Here is a 20,280-nt window from a genome sequence, read left to right as displayed (position 1 = left end):
TCACAATGATAGGACAACTAGACTCTTGCAAGGGAATGTGGAGATATCCTTCAATCCCCAGTGCGAGTACTCCTTGCTTTATGGGGTGTCTGCAGGGCAACTCCAATCAGTCTTATACGTTTTGTAGCTCCATACAGTATCAACCAGGCAACTCTTACATCAGTCTATTAATCATTCCTCCATCAATTTCATGAAGGTGCATATTGCAATTCAGGATGCCTGAAACCATGCGGGCAGATGCAGAGCAATTCAGTGTCACCAATCAATCTAGCACTTAAGTTTGTGAGAGTACAGAAAAAAAAGCTATCAAGACACAGCAAAAACAAGCAAACTCCATGCAGGCAGTGCCTAGCAGTGACTTTAATTTCCTGGAGCTATGAGGCAGCAGGGCTAGCCATTGCCTCATCAACAAATCATTCAGTCTCTATGTTATCTAGTGCCTGTATGTCAAATAAGTTGAAAACCGTGAAAACAGGCAAATATAAAAATGGGCAATTGTTACACAGTAATAATCAAATGAAATGTAATCAGTAAATCATTAGTCAAAAATTTTTCAACAACAGGTAAAAGTGTATTAAGAAGGTAATTACCAAATACAAGATATATTAAAATTAAAGATATTACAAACTGTATAACAAAGGCAGACACATACATTTAACAGGATAATGCTTGATGTGTTAAATTTCCACCTTAAAACTAACAAATTACTTCATAAACAGTGCAAGAGGAGAACAGGCATCCTGGCCGGGAAGGAGGAGGATGGTTTCATACCCAGATAGAAGGCCAGAGTGGAAGGAGAGATGGATTGTCTGGCAGGACAAGAAAATAAATTGTGCCCAGCTGGTATAAAATAATGGATGAAGCAGCAAAGCTTAAAGTCAGAAATAGTTCCATTCCCATAAGCCAGATGACAGTGGTCCTCGTGTGACAGCCCAGTCGGGACACCTGCAGAAGTGGTTGGGAATTTGAGTCTGGGAGTGCAACCCTGTCGGGGTCCCTGGGTGCCGTAAGAGGGTCCTGTTGGGAGAGGACCTTCCTACTTTATATATGGCCCAGAAGAGTTTCCAGGAAGATACAGCACAACACTAGAAGCATGCCTGAGTTTGACTTAAAAGTAGCCCGCTGCCTCACATTGGGCAGTTAGAGTTGGGAGGCAGTGGGCAACACTCAACTGGAGGAGAAGGGAGGAGGATTTGATTTAAGTTACTGTGGCCGATTTTTGGAAGGGTGATTTTGTGAATATGCTTGTGGATGAATAAAAACCTTTTATTTTATCCTAGAAATGTGTTGGGATTTACTGTGTCTGAGGTTTGGGACTCAGGGGTGCCACCTGTAGTTACAGTTTTAATATATACAAAGGAAGAAGCATAAACCAGAGACTAATGTTTGGGTTTGTGGGTTGGGCGAGTATTAGAAGCCAGAAATGCTAAACAGGGAAGAAATTTCCAACATGGAAAATAGGCAGGATAGTCTAGGATTTAGCTGATTTTACCTAAATTAAGACCTAGTGGTATCATTTCGATTGGCTGTAGTCTGCTAAAGCATTAATTAGGAAGATCACAAGAGAGGACTTAAATTATCTAAGTATGAAGAAAGAAATGTACTGGAAAGAAAAGTACTGATGAGATTTTAGGTAATTAATCCATCCATCCATTATCCAACCCACTATATCCCAACTACAGGGTCATGGGGGTCTGCTGGAGCCAATCCCAGCCAACACAGGGCGCAAGGCAGTAAACAAACCCTGGGCAGAGCACCAGCCCACCACAGCTTTAGGCGATTAAGACTATTAGAGTTCAGTTTTGGCAGAAATGAGAGATTTTAAGTACTGATCACTGTGAAGTTATCACCCTGATGTAGGTTACAGATTATCATGGCATTTGTTATCATTGTCCAAGATTCATGGAGATACAGTTTGTAATTTTGCTGAGAATCACATAAGATTATATATAGGTAGTTAGTCACTGATTATGACTTTTTCTCCTTGGAAGATAAGGTATATTCAATACAACATTTTATTTAGCGCAGTTTCACACACATGAAATGTAAGCCTCACTGTGCTGAATCAAGTAACAATAGAAATATGAACATTGAATGTTAAAAAGCAACATTTCTTGACTGATTTGTGTTCTCTCTTCAGTGAGTTCTTACTTGTTAACAGTTAACTTACAGTAAAAAAAAAAAAAAAAAAAAAAAAAACCACAGAGCACGTGTTTAATGGCCTACACTCAAAGTAATGAAATGCAAGCAATGCTGCAACACACACAATCATTAACTCTTAAATCAATTACTGACCTTCGAGATATCCTGACCATCGATTCTAATGCATCCTCCTTGTATGTCATAAAAACGGAAAAGAAGACGGATAATAGTGCTTTTTCCTGAACCTGATGGACCAACCTGCAAAACACTTTACTTTTATATAACTGAATGTGTTAAATATATATTAGTTAATTTGAAAATTTTATTTCAAACACATTTAACATATAGCAGAAAAAATTGGAATGCACCGTTTTGTACTACAATGCCAATATACAAAAAGACTGACAACACCAAATAGTCATTCTACAACAGAATATAGACTTCACTTTAAGCAGAAAATTAGCTTCAGAGAATTTGGCTATGTAAAACATTCTTAAGGATAAGAAATAGCCATTTCATGCACATGTGAATGAAAAACAAATCAAAACAATGAGTAGATTACTTACAAAGGCTACAGTTTGACCAGGCATAACTGTGAAAGATACATCCTTCAGAATTTCTTTGCTGAAATTTAATTAAAAACTCATAAATATATATCACTTCCATTACAATTTATAGACATGTCTAAACAAAATTCAAAGGCAATGTCAAATTTACATTTTGGAAAAGTTTGTGCTTGGATTTATACATTTTATGATTTGTAATAAAAACAAAAATGTCAGTGAAGTTTACTGCTGACACCAGCCTTAGAGGGATGATAAACGCACACAAAAGAGAACAAAAATAATTTAGAAAAATATGGACAGTCTTTAAAACAAGGGAGACGCTTTACAAATGAAATTTTCCTGTAGCCAGGTATGTATGTCAAAATGCTAAATACAAATACAATCAATATTAATTAAAAACAAAACATATGTGATACTGACCTAAAAGAAACAAAGTATAAAAATTTCCACCAGCTTTCTTTTCAGATCTTATTTGAAATCAGCGTAAAGAAGGATCTGATTGCATGGCCCGCTTACCATCATTATCACATCTAGCACTTGGGCACTGTTTAAAGATAAACACCAGAGTCAGATGTCCAATCACTTCAAGCTGAGTTGGACAGCGAATGTGACACTTAGATTGGAAAGCAGGACTGAGAACCCCAAATTAAATCACCTATAAAACTATCCTCATAAAAAGGAAAGTCATGATTAAAAGGACTAACTTATTAGGTGAACAGGTACAACATTTGGAAACTTAATATTACTCTCCTGGTGTATAACTAGGAAACCTCCCTGAGAGAGTGGATAATCTCTTTCCCAGTGCTAACGCAGACCTAGGTATCATTCATAGAGGAACAAACAACGTAACAGATGGTGCTTGTTCTGTAACAAAGGAAAAGGATCACAGGTAGAAATGGCAAACGTGGTCTTCTCTGCACTACTGTTAATGCTATGTGCTGGTGCAGGGACACTGATGAGAAATTAATAAGTGCACGATTTTTTTTCTCCATGTAGTCTGTATATGAACTACAGGGGCACTAATGAAGAACTCAGAAATATATACTTTTTCTCTCAATGATAAACACTTTGTGTTCAGTCAGGCTTTATATTTAGATATACTACTGTAATAGCTGGTTTGTGTATTGTAAGTGATGTTGTAATACACTTTGTAAACAGACTTGGTACAGTCGATCACTATTTGCTCTTAAAAAGTCTGTTATTAATTCATCTTACTTTAAAATGACTACAGTAATCCCTCCTCGATCGCGGGGGTTGCGTTCAAGAACCCCCCGCGATAGGTGAAAATCCGAAGTAGAAACAATATGTTTGTATGGTTATTTTTATATATTTTAAGCCCTTATAAACACTCCCACACTGTTAACATTATTAGAGCCATCTAGACATGAAATAACACCCTTTAGTCAAAAGTTTAAACTGTGCTCCATGACAAGTCAGAGATGACAGTTCTTTTTCACAATTAAAAGAATGCAAACATATCCTGTCTTCAAAGGAGTGCCGTCAGGAGCAGAGAATGTCAGAGAGAGAGAGAGAGAGAGAAACAATCAAAAAAATCAATACGTGCTGTTGGGCTTTTAAGTATGCGCACCGAGATAAAGCAGCCGCAAAGAAGGGAGCAATGTGAAGGTAGTCTTTCAGCATTTTCAAAGTAGTGTCCGTATCTTCTAGGCAAACGGCCTCTGTGCAAACAGCCCCTCTGCGCACACCCCCTCCGTAAGGAGCAGAGAACGTCAGAGAGAGTGAGAGAGACACAGAAAAGCAAACAATCAAGCACCGCTCGGGAAGCACATCGCATATCATTGAGGAGTTTTATTTAATACGTAATACATGCTCTTATTGGGTAGCTTCTAAGCCATCCGCCAATAGCGTCCCTTGTATGAAATCAACTGGGCAAACAAACCGAGGAAGCTTGTACTTTACATTAAAAGACCCACTGTCCGCAGAAATCCGCGAACCAGCGAAAAATCTGTGATATATATTTGGATATGCTTACATTTAAAATCCGCGATGGAGTGAAGCCGCGAAAGTCGAAGCACGATATGGCAAGGGATCACTGTATTTCTACCAGACCTTTATGTTGGACAGATTGGCCTATTTTTATCAAAACATTCCTAGTTCTTAATAAATACCAGCTGTGCCTCTAACATGTGGAGTAAATCAGTAAGAGACCTAAATTAAATGAACTTTTGGAAACTGCACAAAAATTACCTTCTTGGTCATTTACTTCTTTTTTTAAACAGAAAAAATAGAAATACTAGCTGCGAAAAATAATGCTTAACTGATAAAAGGACAGCTGTAAAAAGGTTCAGCAGCAGCATCAAAAGGAGACATGTTGTTTAGATGCATTATAAAATGTAACACAGACAAGCAATCATAAACTGCAAATTTGCTTGTCAATATATAATTTAAGAAAAATAAAGTATTTTGCATTACCCATTTACATAGCTAAAGTGAACATTTTCAAATTCCACCTTTCCCAGTTTAAAAAGCAGATTACCAGCATCGGGGTCATCTTTAACCTGCCGAGTTGAAAACAAAGAAGAGGTGATGTTAGGAAGCAAAGTTTGCTTTGTGCATATAGTACTTTTACAACACTGCTTCAACAGATGAACACCATGTCCATACATACGGCACCAAATCGCATGAACAGTTTTTAATCACATGGTCAGACATGAATTTCAATTAAAATTTGAATAATTTACCAATATGTTTATATTGGTACAGTAAACAAAATCTACTGAAGCTCCTGAATAAGCATTTAAGTTGCAGCTCTTTAATCACCTAATGTTTATGAAGCATTAGTCTTCCTTATATGGGGCTGGATCACCAATGGTGAATTGTTTGCATCACAGTGATGCAGACCACAATCCAAAATTTGGCCCCTGCTGCTTCCAAATTACTACAGAACTGAAAATATAGTTGTCCATTTTTATTTGTGCCCCTCTTCATCACCACCACCTACCACACTCATGCTCTCCAACTCACATTCACCCTCTTACCAATTTATTCTTCAAAACAACTCTTATGCTGAAAGTCACAGGAAGTCTACAAATATTTCAGAAATAATTTGCCAGAAAACAGTAGTTTTCAATTCTCATATATTTGTCTACACCATATGGAAATGTTAAACTAACAAACTCAACTTGTGCAGTATCTGACACACTTACAAGATTAGAAATTATCCAAGGATGCCACTCTAGACAGCACAGTTTATATATCAACAGGTCAGTTAGACTTTAAAATACAATTCTGATGCTTATGAAAGGTACATTTTGAAATATTCCCTACAGGTACTAGTTCTAAATAATAATAATAATAATAATAATAATAGAAAATGCACCTCCTGTTCTTCCGTAAAGAGTTCAAACATGTTCTCCATGTCAATAAATGAACTCTGGATCATTCTGTTGAGAAATCAGAACACTTTTTTTGTAGTTTGTGTGCGTTTTCTCCTTAGCAAATTAAAACACAATAAAACAACAGTCTGTATAACGTTCCCCAGTCTGTATGGAATTTAACTACTTGCAGTTTTGAATATTTTATATTTAGATTATAATTTATTTTTTCAATGCTTGCAGTTAAACATCTGCTTTGCCGATGTAAAAAAATATAAATCAATAAATTAATTCAGGATAATTCTGTTCAGAAATCAGAACACCTGTTTTAGTAGTTGGTGTGCATTTTCTCCTTAGCAAATTAAAACACAATAAGGCCAGGTTTATACTTCCCATGTCGCGACGTATGCTCCAGCTTAAGGTACTGCTACACAAGTGTTGTACTGTTTATACTTGAGCACATACTTTACGTAAATCTGGAAGATTCCACCAGGTGGCAGTTCAAGATATTATCACGGTGAGAAATGGTCTGGCTTCGCTGTCTTGCAAATTGTGTGAAACACCCAATAAATTCCGATGACATCTTGCCGCAATATCTCTGAAAAGGATGTTTAATGATTAAATCCATCAATCCAGGGATGTGCCCATTCCAGCTAGCATTGGGCATGTGGCAGAAACAATCCCTGAACGGGGCATCAGCTCGTCTCAAAGTGAATGCAAGCACTTACATGCACTAGTATCATTTTACTGTCACTGAATCCCTAAATCTGCATATCTTAGGAAGGAAACTGGAGCACACTGTGGAAAACCAGCAGGAAAACCATGTATAAAGTCCAGGCAGGGAACACCAGCGACGGGACTCCCTGTGAGACGGCAGCACTGCCACTCCACCACTGTGTTACCCGCATGTGTGTAATTATTAACAGTATTCATTATTTAAACAAAATTAACAATTTATGTGCAAAATGTAACACATACTTTAATGTATTTCATCATGAAAATGATATCAAGTATAAAGATAAGGATTCTAAATGTGCAGAGAGTTGGAATATCATACATCTAATGTGTTCTGTGTGGTAACTCTATTGCTGCTTGCCACTGCTGTAGGTCAGGAGGAACCCCCAGAAGCTTGTAGTGATTAACAACTGGGTCGGTTTTAAGATATTAAAGCCGCAATTTCCACTTTAATCACAAAATACACCTTTTCACTGTGTCCTAAATTTTTTTTTTTTCTCTGTGGCTCAAATACAGTGTTGTACATTCTGTTGCACAGAAGATGGTATGTGACACTTTTAAAATGTATTGTGTCATTACGATGGGGAAAATGCAACGCTTGAATATAAAAGCACCACAAATGCATTTGTAGGTCAGCATTTGTTCACCAAATTGAACCATTCATCAAACACTCACAATATGAAGAAAAGGATAATTCGGCTCCCGATTGATAACTTTGCTGCCCACAACATACATCCACATTTAGATGATGTTAGCGTTGAATTCCTCCGACCCAATTGCACATCAGTGCTTTCAGCCATTGGATTTGGGCATCATTTGTACCCGGAAAGTGTATTATCGCAAGGAAATGCTGAGAAAAAATAAATCTCGTCAGCATAACTTGTAGGCAGGAGGAGATTAAAATTAAACGCAAAAGAAGCTATTGAAATGATTGCAAACGCCTGGGTGCAATTTAAAGAAAGCACTATAGTAACAAATATAGAATCTCATTACAGCAAAACTTTCATTACAACAAAATATTTTTTAGGTCCCTGGGAGTTCGTTGTAATGGAATTTTACCTGTATTTAGATTGAACTTTATTATTTCCATGTCTGCATCTGAAAAATCTGTTTTAGCCATGTAAAAGTAACCACTCAAACTATTATAAGTTACACAAATAAATTAATCTAACTTATCCTAGTGAAAGATGCCTATTATAAACTATTCACTGGTCTGAAAAAAATCTGTCTTATGCATTTTTTGTTGTTTTCCTTATGCAGTTCTAGGACAACACACAAAAATACTGGATATTTCAAAGAATTTATTATAAGCACAAAGCTGAGACAATGGGCAAAAAATGCATACCAATGTCACTCCATCCCAAAAGAGAATGTAGGTTATTAGAAATTAATTCCTATTTCAGTAATTTGTGTATTTCATAGCATACTACTTTTACATTTTCATAAAACTTCCACTTCTGGATCAAACACTGTAGTTTTTACTTGCTCATAGGAATTAATGCAGGAAAAGGTCCAAAAGAACCAGATGCAATTAACTCCTTTCAAAAGGTAAAAAGGCTTGGGGACTTTTCTTTAACTCTTTTAAAAGAAGAGATTTTTCAAAGTCCAACACAAATGCACTGATGAATTGTGTTTTTCTTTTTTTTTTTTAATTTTGCTTGACATCTCATGTCAACCAATATATCACTTACTGTAAATAAATGCAACACACTTTAAAATCATTACACCATACAAAACCATGAATTCAAATTGTAAGGTCAGCCAAAATATGTACCTGACCTGCATTATTTGCTGACAGATTGAAAAATAAAAAGTTAAAAGTTCAAAATGCTAGTAGTAAAACTATTAACTCCATATATATATTTCATTGGGTTGTAAGTCATTTATTAAAGGGGGTGGGGGGACTCTGAAATGCAGGAATATGAAGGAGATGTAAACAAAACTCACCTATAGTACGTACCAAACCAGTTAAGAGGTGTGTAAAGTTGAACTATGTATGTACCAAATAGAACATAGTCACCAATCTGAAATAAAGAAAAATGATTACATTTTTGCCTATTCTGGCTCTGTAGTAGTCTTACCTCTCAGTCTTTCTGCATATAAAGACTTTTTATACAATTTACATCTCTGAAACATTAAGATATTCACTTTTTCATAATTAAGAATTCACATTAAAATCCCTGCTACTTCCCTGATTTTTCTCTTTCAAAACCATTTGGAAGTGTTATATGGAATCTAGTCTAGTTAATAGCACTTGCACCAACATCAGTGGAAACAAAACAGCCACATAATATTAACAAAACTTCCCTCACATTTTAGAGTGGTTATGTAGTTATTTTCTCTTTTTTAACCCTTCTTCAGTTAGTAAAAGTACTGACGGCGTGAACAGACTAAATTTAGACTTGGTCTCTTCTTATCATGACATCCACTTCCAAGTCCTAATGGATGTTAGACATAACTTGTTGGCATACATATATTGCCTACATGGAGGCCTAGTGAGGCCAAAATGTTGAATGGTCACTACAGTCTTGGTTTTTTGGTTGTCTCCATCACTGGCTTCCATGGTAAGCACAGAGAAAGCATGCACATCTATGATTGCCCTGGTAAATATAACCATTCTCCTAGCAGTTTCAAGATTCTTGATTATTGTTCTAATAGTATTAAGGGGTATAGCTAATAGATTTAACATTTTTTTTAAAGGCTATCTGATTTATGAAGATCAATTAATATTTGTATTTTTGATTCATTTGCTTCTCCCCATGGGAGACGAAGTGTTTTTTATCTTATGATGAAACAAAATCTTGCATAAAGTTCAAGAAAAAGTTCTTTAGGATTACATTGAACTTAAATAAGAGAATTGCTGTGGACTTCATTTTGTTTATTGTTTTCAATGAAAATCAGAGTACAAAGTAATGTTAAGTATAAATTTTGGCATGCTTTTTTTAGAACTGAAAACAGTATTATTCATTTAAAAATGTTTCTCTGGAAATATTAGATTAAAAGCCTGTAGTTGTCTCATATACTGAGCACAAACATCCTTAATATATGCCATTTATTTTATAATACTATTTTCACCTGTATTAAAATATGCCAATAATTTTAAGCCCTCAGTACAATATTTAGCTATACTTACTTCTATTCAGTAGTACTTGTACACTCATTTGTATCATTAGAGAAAAAAGTTTGATTGTGAGCATCAGAAGGCTTTGTGCCCTAGGAACCAAGTTAACTGAACTATTCAATAACATTTCAGTAATTATTTTAAATGATGTCAAGCTTTCTGATCATAAAATAGGTCATCACGATAGCAACTGGTGTGAAGAATTCATAATTAATTGCACAATTATGGTATTTGAGGGTTCCTCTAGAGTGCCTCTTTCTCTTGCACAATTTGGCTCAAAAACTGATCAGCACATTGTCATCTCATAACAGGCTTAGGTTTCGAAATTGGTATTTTTCTGTCCAGCTGTTTTAGATCTAGATCTTTGTCAAGAAACTATGACACAGACTCACACACACACATCACCAAGATATCCATATTTTCAGTATCAGTGGACCCTATAATGTCAATATCCCTCAAAAAAAAAAAAAAAGGAGATCAAAATATTTGACAAATCTAAAGATTTTGCTCTCCCCCCAACAGACGATAGATTATGACGGGGGAAGACGCAAAGCAAAAATGCTTCTTATATGAATGCACTGTACATGAAAACCCCAGAATTTGTAATCTTTATTCTAAAATTTTTTGAATGAATATTATAATTACTGGTTCAAATTATAGGAATACCCATTTTTGATACATAGTTAAAATAAGCTTTGCTGGATTGTTACTCCCCACCCCAAAATACCCACCATATTTTTGAGGCCTAGGCATGTAATGTGATTTTTGTAGTAAGGCTTGATCACTCATTTTTGTCATGAACTCAAATCATTAATGTTTTTACCTGAAATTTGTTTTCAGTGACAAAGTAGGCACACAGCAGTGACCCAGCAAGCAGCCCAGAACCAATAATGAGGTTTTGAGTTTGATTCAGCAGAGCCAGGGAAGCATTTACTTTCCATTCTGAGACCTGGTTTAAAACAAATGCATAATCAAAGGTTAAACAGAACTTTCACTTCTTTTTGTGATTGGGGTGCCAACAAGAATTTAAAAAAAGCAGATTCTGAAAAGTGTTAGTTAAATAAAATGTACTGCATACATTGGTATGATTTTCAGATCAAAAGACAGATAGACTGAAGCTGGCCTGATTTGACCGTGTTACTTTGTATGTATACATTCAAATGTATCCCAAGCAAGAGAAAAATGGCAAAGCACTTATAACTTAAACAAAACTGCTTTACCTGATACTTCAGAATGGCACTGTTGAACCTGGAAACTTCATAAGCTTCAGCATTGTAATATTTAACCTGTAAGAATCACACAAGCATAAACTTACTAGAACATGAATAATTTAACTCCCAATTCAATATTATTTAAAATCTGACATAAATTCAGTTTGTCACTACATGACAGCCTGAACACATCAATGATCTTGACAACACTTTATTAAAAATACTGGGTTCCTGACCTGGCTCCCAGTAAGAAATATTTCTAGTGTAATCCTGAAAAAGCAACATTTTTGATCCACTATATGAATGAACTCACAAGCATTATCAACATAAAATATGCAAATGTGTCCAGTCCTCTAAATCAATTTCTAAGCCACCATTTTTTGTTATAGAGAAGCCTTGTAACATGCGGATTACCTTTGCAAAAAGGTAGGTTGTATACCTTTTAACAAAAATTTTGTATCAGGAGAAAACTAAATGCTAAAATTTGTTACATTTACATTAGATCTATATTTATTAACTTATAGTTTGGCTATTAGTGGCTGACGCTGCTGTCTCTTGGATCCAGTAACCTGGTTTTGAATCCAAGACTTGGTCATGGTCTATGTGGACTTATTTTCATGTCTTTGTGGGTTTTCCTCACATATGACCAAAAACATGCCCATTGGAATAATTGCCGATTCTAGAATGGCCACTAGTAACCGTAAGTGTGGTTATGGTCTTGAGTGGGTCTGCACTGAACTAATAGTCTGTCCAAGACGGTCAGGATGAATTTTGGCTGCCTGCAACCTTCAATTTTATTAAGAAAGGAGGAGAATGTAATTTGAAGATACATGAAGGCATTTTTGCAGAAATCATTGTTTGTCATTAGTAATAAGTTATACATTATTTTGAAAAATACATAGCAATTGGAGTATATTGGTCGATGAGACACAGGGTACTGCACATTGACCATCATTGTTGGCAATGGCAAGTTAACGGTGTGTTTGTGTGATGCTCTATGTCTGACACCATGTGCACCTTCCATTTTCTGGGGCATGTTATTGATCTATGGACTAGGGCAAGTGAGGACATACAAACAAGTTTGATGTGCAAAGTGAATAGCAGATTTCAACACGCCACATCGAAGTGTGGTGTATTGAAATGTTTTCAACAAATAACTGTCCATAAATCCATAAAACAGTGGATGATCTCCAAAATTGCATTGAAAGAACCATGCGTACAGTGACACCTGACATACTCAGTTGAGTATGGGATGATTTTGTTGATGTTGTTCATACAGCTGGAGGAAGTCAAATGGAGCACTTGTTTAGGTAAGCATAAAGTTTATTATGTAATTTTACAATTTACAATTTACTGCATTATTCTTTCATGATTTACAAGTCAAATAAATCATGTTGAAAATCAGATGAATCTTTTTGAAATCACCCTGTACTTAATAAAGGAAAAAGCTCAAGGAATCAATCTTCAGCTGTCAACTTCCATAGGGCGACAGTCGCTATCACAATTGATACAGACTGCACTGCAGGACACCAGTTTGCAGCACAATAATTCAAGTATTAGTGAAAACATTTAGCTGCTAAGTCATGATAAAATTAGATGCAATAAGCAGAAAAAATGTTTGCATTCATGTTTAAGTATTGTCACACACGCGTGTTTAGGAGACAACTAAAGGGCTTGAGTACATGTAATTCCACGCTGGAACAGGGGGTGGCGAAGTGCACTAATTCTCTCTCTCAATCTCTTACAGACCATTCTAGGGAAATGCTGCCCGGCTCTGGAGCAGCCAACGATGTCACTTTCAGTTCCGGTCCTGATGACATCACTTTCCTTACAGGCCTTTAAAGCCGTCATCTTGTTGATACTAAAGCAGTTCTGTTTCAGACTCAGTTGTGTGAACATGTCTGTCATATTGAATCAGTTTTGCAGCCGGGAAAAATTATACGGGTGGCTGCCCCAAACCTTCGCAATGTCTTCTGGTCATTCTTGTATGTATTAGATTTGTAATACATTTTAGTACATTTTCAAAAGTTTTACACTTTATGTTCTACCAAAATTGGTAATTGTTGCTCTGCCATTTGGTAAATGTTTGTCTTTATTTTTTCACTTATCATATAAAACCAACCTAAGATATTTTAAACTACCACCTTCAAACCCACCTCCTAATACATCTCAGAGGAAGGCTATTAACATTTTAAAACCATTTTGATTAGATTTATTTTACTTCATATATTCAGTGCTTTCACACACTAAAATTGTGATTAAAATATCTGTTGATGACGCTTTTCGTGACAATAATGACAAAACACACTGAAAATGCACCATCATGATGACAATGAAAACACATATGTTTTGGTCATCTGCCTAAAATATGATGCATTTAAAATCTTTTCAATAATGTTAGGATGAAATGCACTGTTCAATCAAATTAAGCTGTTCTAATTATTCGAAAACTGGGAAAAAAGTGCTAGATTTTATAAAAGAAAAAAATATTGTTTCAAATGCAACAGAAAAAAACATTTTCATTTTGGAAACAGTTTGCATATTTAGTGAAAAAATATAAATGGTTAAATGTTAATGCTGTGCTTCTGTGAGGCTATCACTGTATTTTTCAATCAAAAAATTAATGATATTAGAAATAACATAGTATATCCCTCCAACACAAAGGATCCTCCTAAACCCCAGCATTCTGTTATAAACAAATTAAACTCTTTCACTAGGATAGATTTACCTGATTTACAAAAAATAATATCTCAATTAAAATCCTCCACCTGCGTCCTTGATCCAATACCAACAAGGTTTTTCAAAGTAGTATCAGGCATGCTAATTGATAATGTTCTTGATATAGTAAATTAGTCATTAGATACGGGGTCTTCCCAGACTGTCTTAAGACTGCTGTAGTTAAACCCCTTCTTAAGAAACATAATCTTGACCCCTCGGCTCTTGAAAATTTTAGACCCATCTCTAACCTGCGTTTCTTATGTAAAGTTCTGAAGAAGGCAGCAATTATGCAGTTAAATGATCACCTAAATAAACATGCTATTCTTGATAAATTTCAGTCAGGTTTCAGAACAAATCACAGCACAGAAACTGCACTCGTTAAAGTAGTAAATGATTTGCGAGTGAATGCAGACAGAGGCCATTTATCTGTTCTCATCCTCTTAGATCTGAGTGCTGCATTTGACACCACTGATCATAATATTCTTAGAAATCGCCTTAGTCAATGGGTGGGCCCCTCTGGCAAGGTCTTAAATTGGTTTGAATCCTACCCGACAGGGAGAAAATTTGTTAGTTATCGGAATTACAACTCAAAGACACATGATATCCGATATGGTGTTCCACAAGGCTTATCCTGGATCTGCTGTTATTCTCAATCTACATGCTTCCGTTAGGTCAGATTATCTCGAGGCACAACGTGAGCTACCACAGCTATGCTGATGACACACAGCTGTACTTATCAATAGCACCTGATGACTCCGACTCTCTTGATTCACTAACACAATGTCTGACTTGTATCTCAGAATGGATGAATAGTAACTTTCTCAAGTTAAATAAAGAGAAATCTGAAATCTTAGCGATTGGCAATAATGGATACAATGAGGCTATTAGAAATAAACTGGATACATTAGGATTAAAAGTCAAGACCGAGGTAAAAAGCCTAGGGGTAATTGTTGACTGTAATCTGAATTTTAAATCACATATTAATCAGATCACTAGGGCAGCATTTTTTCACTTAAGAAACATAAGTAAAGTTAGACCTCTTAGATCACTGAAAGATGCTGAGAAATTAGTTCACACATTTGTTTTTAGTCGACTAGATTACTGTAACGCACTCCTCTCTGGACTACCCAAGAAAGACATAAATCGTTTGCAACTAGTGCAGAATGCAGCTGCTAGAATCCTAACTAGGAAAAGAAAATCTGAACACATTACTCCAGGTTTGATGTCACTACACTGGTTACCTGTGTCATTCAGGATTGACTTTAAAATTTCTGCTTATGATTTATAAAGCCTAAAATAAATTTTGCCCCATCTTATATATCGGAATGTCCGACACCTTATATTCCAAATCGTAACCTTAGATCCTCAAATGAGTATCTCCTTAGAATTCCAAGAACAAAACTTAAAAGAAGTGGTGAGGTGGCCTTCTGCTGCTATGCACCTAAAATCTGGAATAGCCTGCCAATAGGAATTCGCCAGGCTAATACAGTAGAGCACTTTAAAACACTGCTGAAAACACATTACTTTAACATGGCCTTTTTATAACTTCAATTTAACTTAATTTAACTTATTCCTGATACTCCGTATGTTCAATTTCCTCATAATAACTACTCATGGTGGTTCTAAAATCTGTACTGACCCCTACTCTCTTTTTCTGTTTCTTTTTCCGGTTTCTTTGATGCTCCAACAATTATGGATGGATTAAAAGCCAGAAGTCTACGTGACCATCATCATCAAGCCCTTCCATGAGAACCCTAAATCCAAAGAGGACTGTTTCATTTATGTTAGGTAGAATGCCCAGAGGGGACTGGGCAGTCTCATGGTCTGGAATCCCTACAGATTTTATTTTTCTCCAGCCGTCTGGAGTTTTTTTGTTTTTCTGTCCCCTGGCCATTGGACCTTACTCTTATTCGATGTTAATTAATGTTGATTTATTTTGTTTTCTTATTGTGTCTTTTATTTTTCTATTCTTTATTATGTAAAGCACTTTGAGCTACTGTTTGTATGAAAATGTGCTATATAAATAAATGTTGTTGTTCATGAACTGAAGTGTGATGAAATAGCTAACAATTTGAAATTTTTTTCTTCCTCTTCTTTCAAGTGTGGTCTATTGCAGAGTGCTTAGCCATTCTCAACATCATGCTGTTAAAATGAGCCTTGATTAAATGAGTTTCCTTATTTGCATGGTATTTATGATAAAAAAAAACCAATCAGCTATGAACTATTTACACCTTTCACAGATGTATAAATTTACTAAAGATTATTTTAAAATATGCAGTGTCAATTATATTCACATATAATCATACCGTTTCAAAATTGAGTAGAGAATCAACTGCTTTAGATTTGGCATCATTGTCCATCGAATTCATGTCTCGTCTGTACTTGGTCCTCCACTCTGTGATAATAATTGTCAGAGCTGAAAAATTTAACGGTATAAAAGGTTAGACTTTCAAATATATTTAACCAATGTAATATACAAAATTTAACCCATAGAAAAGGTGAAAAAACACTCTTGTCAATAAAGTGAATATTTTAGAACACAGGCATCTAATACAGTGTTTCCCAAACTCGGTCCTGGGGAACCCCTGTGGCTGCAGGTTTTTGTCCCAACCAGCTTCTGTTTTTAATTGAACTCCTGGGCTAATTAAATGAACTGATATTTTCCAAGTTCTGTGTTTAGGGAACAATATAGAAATTAGAAAACTAAGTTTGCTAAAAAAATTAAAATGTACCAAGCAGTTACTGTATATAGGAATAATGTATTTTTTTTCTTTTTAACAATATTTTCATCTTGATTTTCATTCTACTTTGCAACGTGTTCTAATTGTTTAATTAATCCATTATTTACTAATTAGTGGGTCTGACTCTAAAGTAGTTGCAGCCTTTGACTAATCAGTGTCAGTGTTTGCCTCGGTGTGTCTGATCTGCTCATTTTAAATTGTCATTAATAAGATGCAATGAAAGGGGAAAAACTGCACAGAGAAGGGGTAAAATATAATGAAATCAACAAAAGAATTATACATTTAAAAATCGATAGCAAAAGCAGAATTTATAAATGTCTAATAAAAATCATGCTGCTGTGCTTTTCTGAGTATCAAATAAAAAAACAAAATACAAGATAATTAAATGAGCTCAGTGTCATCAGGTGTTGTCACTGATTAGGAATGTGGTTGGAACAAAAACCTGCAGCCACAGGGGTTCCCCAGGACCGAGTTGGGAAACACTGATCTAATAGAACTAAACTGTTTCTTCTCCCAATCTCCTGACCAAATTGGATTGCATTGCTCTGTGCTAAAATGTTTTGAACTGAGGTTACAACTTGTCAAGAACCATTTTAATTTGATAAATTTTACTTTATACTGTATTGTCTTTCAGAAGGTAATCCTATTTGTATACATGTGCAGTTTTTGTCATACTATTTCATACTAAGGGCACATTTCAAAGCTTTAAAGCAAAATGTTTGCTCTCAATCATGAAATGATAGAAAAATAATTAAGTTTCAAATAAAATCTGAAACAAATCAATTTAAGCAAATTCAGCTTGGGTGGACATATTTGCATTCACATTACCCATAAAGGACTATGGCTCATGGAGTTACAATTTAAACAATAGAAGTTTTATTTAAGTTACAAGTCCATCCCAGAATTTAATATTTCTACTCCCAAACAAAAAAAAAAAAAAAAGTTGTCACTGTATGTCTAAAACAAACATTAATATTTACTGTGGTTTTTAAAATTGCGATTTTGACAGCAATCTTTTAATTGTTTATTTATTGTCATCATTATTGGTTTGATATGTGAAATGTACAATCTACTGTAGTCACCCACTTTAACAAATAACATTGCCTAACTTATTTAGTGGATTGTGGGTCCCTTTTGTTCTGTAAAGCAGTCATTTCTGCAAACACTGTTACTATGGGTGAATATTATGGATGTGAATTTTACCAATATTATAAAAACAGTGGCACGTTATTAGAAACTGGGGCGAAAAAATGTCCCAATTCATGTTGTATCCTGGTAAATCTGGTCAACCTACTAATATATATACTGATAAAACAATGTTTACATTGTTATGTAGTGATGGCTACATACTGAAGTGCTCCTTCAGCATTTGTTCTTGCACTGTATCATGCTGTCTGATTTGTTAATGGTTCTAGAAATTCACAAGTTCATAGCTAGCTGCTTCAAGTACTCTAATCGGTCTTACAGAAAAGAGTTTACCGGATAAGCTGGTTTAAAATGAATGGAAGGGATTTTGCAGAAAGGATCCATACAGGGACCTCTTTTGAGCCAATATATACCTGTACATTCTATGTTGTAAGCTCAAGATACTTTCTGGACATGTACACACTGGTGTTGAAATTATTTTCTTTTTTCTTCCCAAAAACACATCTATAAATCTAAAACATACCCAAGAATCAATGTTGTCTTATGATCAAATATACACAGTAGTTCTTCATATCCTGGTACTAAAATGCCACAGTCATACCGCCACTCAAAATTAAAAAATAATACTTCTGGGTATAACCAAGTTGGATTATTGTCTTCTAAGGCTATAGATAGAAAGGCTAAGTAGTAATTGCAGACTAAATGAAAGAAAATGTTTTACAATTTGAAAGGTTCATATACCAACATCTTCATAATTCATTAAGGTTCTATATGTGTGGTTTGCAAAAGAATACTCACTTAAGTACAGGGCCATGCAGACAAACACAATCAGCCCAAACCAGGCATTAAAAAATGTGCCGAAATAGATGATTGCAATAACAATATCTGCTATTGTGGGAAAGATGCTGAAAACAATATAGCTGAAAGGGAAAAAAAAAGAATAAATATGTTAATCAAACATGAACAAACTGACAAAATAAAAAAATAAACAAAATATAGCCATGAACACAAAACCTAAAATTAATTACTACTTCAAAACCAAAGCCAGTAACAAAGGAAAATAACTATTTCAGGTTGCTTCTAGTATTCTAGACTAGAATGTCAATGTCAATTTATTTAGAGAGCACATTTAAAGCAACATCAGTAATGCTATAGCCAAAGTGCTTTACAATAAAAAATACAATAAACACAAATATAATAAAATACAGTAAAACACAATACTAACCAGCAGTAAACTGAAACACATGACTATGAAGAAGAAACCATCACTTTCGCTGAAGGTCACAGAAAGCTAGAGAATAGACATGTGTCTTCAGTCTCATTTTAAAACCATTAAATTGAAGATGACTCCTTAATATAATTAGATAATGAATTCCACAGACGAGGTGCAGCAGCTGTAAAAGCCCCATTAGTTTTGCATTTAGTACGAGGGACAACAAGAAACAACTGACCGGTAGATCTAAGCTCTCTGGATGGCTGGTGTGTAACAAATCAGATAAATAAGTGGGAGCATACCCATGTATTGATTTAAAAAACAGCAGCAATATTTTGAAAGTAACAGGTAGCCAGTATATTGGCTAAAATTGGAGAAACAATTGCCCTGACCCCAAAAAAAAAAACAAAAAAAAAAACACCCCAACCCCACACCTGTATTTGTTTCCCATTGTATTACCGTTTAAGAGGGGGTTTCGGAGGAGCGACTGCGTCTCCTTGGGTTGTGTTCAGCCCCCCTTCACAATACGAGCAGAGACGTGAAGTGGCTGGCACGTAGCGAGCATGGGGTAAGCCCCCTAGTATATATATATATTTTTTGAAAGAATTCTATTTATTTTACACCACTTTCATTCATTATACTGAAAAAAGCCAACAAGAAAACGTATAGCTTTTGTAACACTTATGATCATAATGCAAATCTTATTTGGTATATTGGCGGTTCCCATGAAATATTTTGTTCAAAATAAATGTTTTTTTTTTTTTTAAATGAAATTCTCAAATCTGGCAATGGTTTGAACCATTTACAAGTTGTGTATCCCGCACATAGACTTGGAAGGACAGATGACACAGACAGACAGGCATGTTTGGCTGATGTAAAAATGTGTTAATATGTAAACATCCAAATTAAACAAGCACAACAAAATGAAATAACCCCATCACTATACTTTCTTGTAATACATATGGACAAAAATTGTACACAATAAAAAGTGCAAGAAAAATAAAATCTCTCTCACACACATTTATATTAATAGTATACATACAAACGTCTATTTTTAAAAAAAAATGTAAAAATTATATTACCTAAGTAGTGAGTTGATGCTAGCAGTGCCCCGGTCAACGCTTCGTAATACCTCGCCAGTGCGTCGTCCCAGGTGCCAACGAAGAGAAAGTGAATGCAAGTGAGCAAACAACTGAACTTGCACCTCACGATTGGTGAACTGCTGTACTCTGATCCACAAAAATGTTCGCATGTTACTAACAAAGCCAGAAGAACCTATGAAATGGGAAAAAAAAAAAAAAACCAAGGATTAAAAACTATACCAAATATTGGTCTCTTTGTAAAAAACCAGG

General features: G+C 35.2%; 1 protein-coding gene across 2 annotated transcripts in view; it reads right to left on the bottom strand.

The window, feature by feature from the left end:
* abcb6a (ATP-binding cassette, sub-family B (MDR/TAP), member 6a) overlaps positions 1–20,280 on the bottom strand; it is a 48,491-nt gene that overhangs the window by 8,257 nt on the left and 19,954 nt on the right. For both annotated transcript variants that reach the window (XM_039756457.1, XM_039756456.1), the window contains exons 6-15: positions 20,011–20,203; positions 18,514–18,635; positions 16,135–16,244; positions 11,120–11,185; positions 10,723–10,848; positions 8,726–8,802; positions 6,049–6,112; positions 5,142–5,227; positions 2,709–2,766; positions 2,296–2,400 (exon numbers count right to left, since the gene is read on the bottom strand). In XM_039756457.1, the coding sequence (XP_039612391.1) occupies positions 2,296–2,400; positions 2,709–2,766; positions 5,142–5,227; positions 6,049–6,112; positions 8,726–8,802; positions 10,723–10,848; positions 11,120–11,185; positions 16,135–16,244; positions 18,514–18,635; positions 20,011–20,203 (1,007 nt within the window). The remainder of the gene's footprint in view (positions 1–2,295; positions 2,401–2,708; positions 2,767–5,141; positions 5,228–6,048; positions 6,113–8,725; positions 8,803–10,722; positions 10,849–11,119; positions 11,186–16,134; positions 16,245–18,513; positions 18,636–20,010; positions 20,204–20,280) is intronic.

This window comes from Polypterus senegalus, chromosome 6, assembly GCF_016835505.1.
Source record: "Polypterus senegalus isolate Bchr_013 chromosome 6, ASM1683550v1, whole genome shotgun sequence".
Lineage (NCBI taxonomy): Eukaryota > Metazoa > Chordata > Cladistia > Polypteriformes > Polypteridae > Polypterus > Polypterus senegalus.
The sequence above is the reverse complement of the archived record's forward strand: the minus strand, read 5'-3'. Positions and strand labels throughout refer to the sequence as shown.